At 30.9% G+C, this 1117-nt stretch overlaps 1 protein-coding gene across 1 annotated transcript in view; it reads left to right on the top strand.

The window, feature by feature from the left end:
* Positions 1-1117, top strand: part of Phum_PHUM523780 (uncharacterized protein) — a gene marked incomplete at both ends in the record, with an annotated part of 8579 nt that overhangs the window by 402 nt on the left and 7060 nt on the right. Inside the window, one exon of the mRNA XM_002431336.1 lies at positions 164-306. Within this exon, the coding sequence (XP_002431381.1) occupies positions 164-306 (143 nt within the window). The remainder of the gene's footprint in view (positions 1-163; positions 307-1117) is intronic.

The raw sequence follows: 1117 nt of genomic DNA, 5'->3' as shown, positions 1-1117 counted from the left end.
TTATAATTTTTATTTTTTTTTCTAAGTTAAAACGAAATAATAAAATCAAAGACGGATATTAAATATAAAACGGAAATTTAAAAAAAAAAACAAAGTTGGCACTCCTGATTTACTTCATTAAATAATAATTTAATTTTTTTTTTTTTTATATATATATTTGCAGTCCGAACGATCGAACAGACACCGACATAAAAGCCATTATTGATAGATTAAGACGAATCGAATCGTTTAGCAGACTTTCGAATCAGGTTTTGCAACAGTTAGCAGCCTGCGGATTTTACGAAGATCTCGAAAAAGGTGTTACACGTAAGTTAATTTTTATTATTAACGAAAACAATCTCTCTCTCTCTCTTTCTCCTTTCATCTCTCTTTCCCTCTCTCTCTCTCTTTCTTCCTTCATCTGTTTCCCTCCCTCTCCCTCTTTCTTTCCTTCCCTCTCTCTCTTTCTTCCTTCATCTGTTTCCCTCCCTCTCCCTCTTTCTTTCCTTCCCTCTCTCTCTTTCTTCCTTCATCTCTTTACCTCCCTCTCCCTCTCTCTCTCTTCCTCCCTCACCTCTCTTTCTCTTTCTTCCTCCAACTCTCTTTTTCTTTCTCTCTCTATCTTCCTTTATTGCTTTCCCTTTCTCTCTCTCTCTTTTTTCCTTCATCTCTTTACTTCCCTCTCTTTCTTTTAGTATTCATAAATTCATTTGAGGATATTTAATCTTTTTTTTTCCCCCACATTTTCTCAAAGTCAATTCCGTAGCCAACATTTTGCGGTTTTATCGTTTTCCATCAGGTTTTTGTTTTCTTTAAACGGTTTATTTCAAAAAACAATTCATTTTTTTTTTTTTATAAATCAATGAGTCAAATATAAGAATAATAAACATCGATAAATTTTCATTCGATTCTCGATTTTCGCATATACTCGTTATATTCATTCGTCAGATACAAAAAAAAAAAAAAAAAAAAAAAAAAAAAAACATTTTAATTTTGTCTTTTCACAATGGATGCATGTTTTTTTTTTCCCATTACTAACTCTACAAAATGAAAAGAACAAAAACAAAACAAAAAAAATCGTCAAAGTTTAATTACGAGAAAACAAAAGGGGCTTTTTTCAAAAATTACAAAATTTCTT

This window comes from Pediculus humanus, genomic scaffold, assembly GCF_000006295.1.
Source record: "Pediculus humanus corporis 1103172108285 genomic scaffold, whole genome shotgun sequence".
In the NCBI taxonomy this organism is placed as follows: Eukaryota; Metazoa; Arthropoda; class Insecta; order Psocodea; family Pediculidae; genus Pediculus; species Pediculus humanus.
This window is presented reverse-complemented; position numbering and strand designations above follow the sequence as displayed.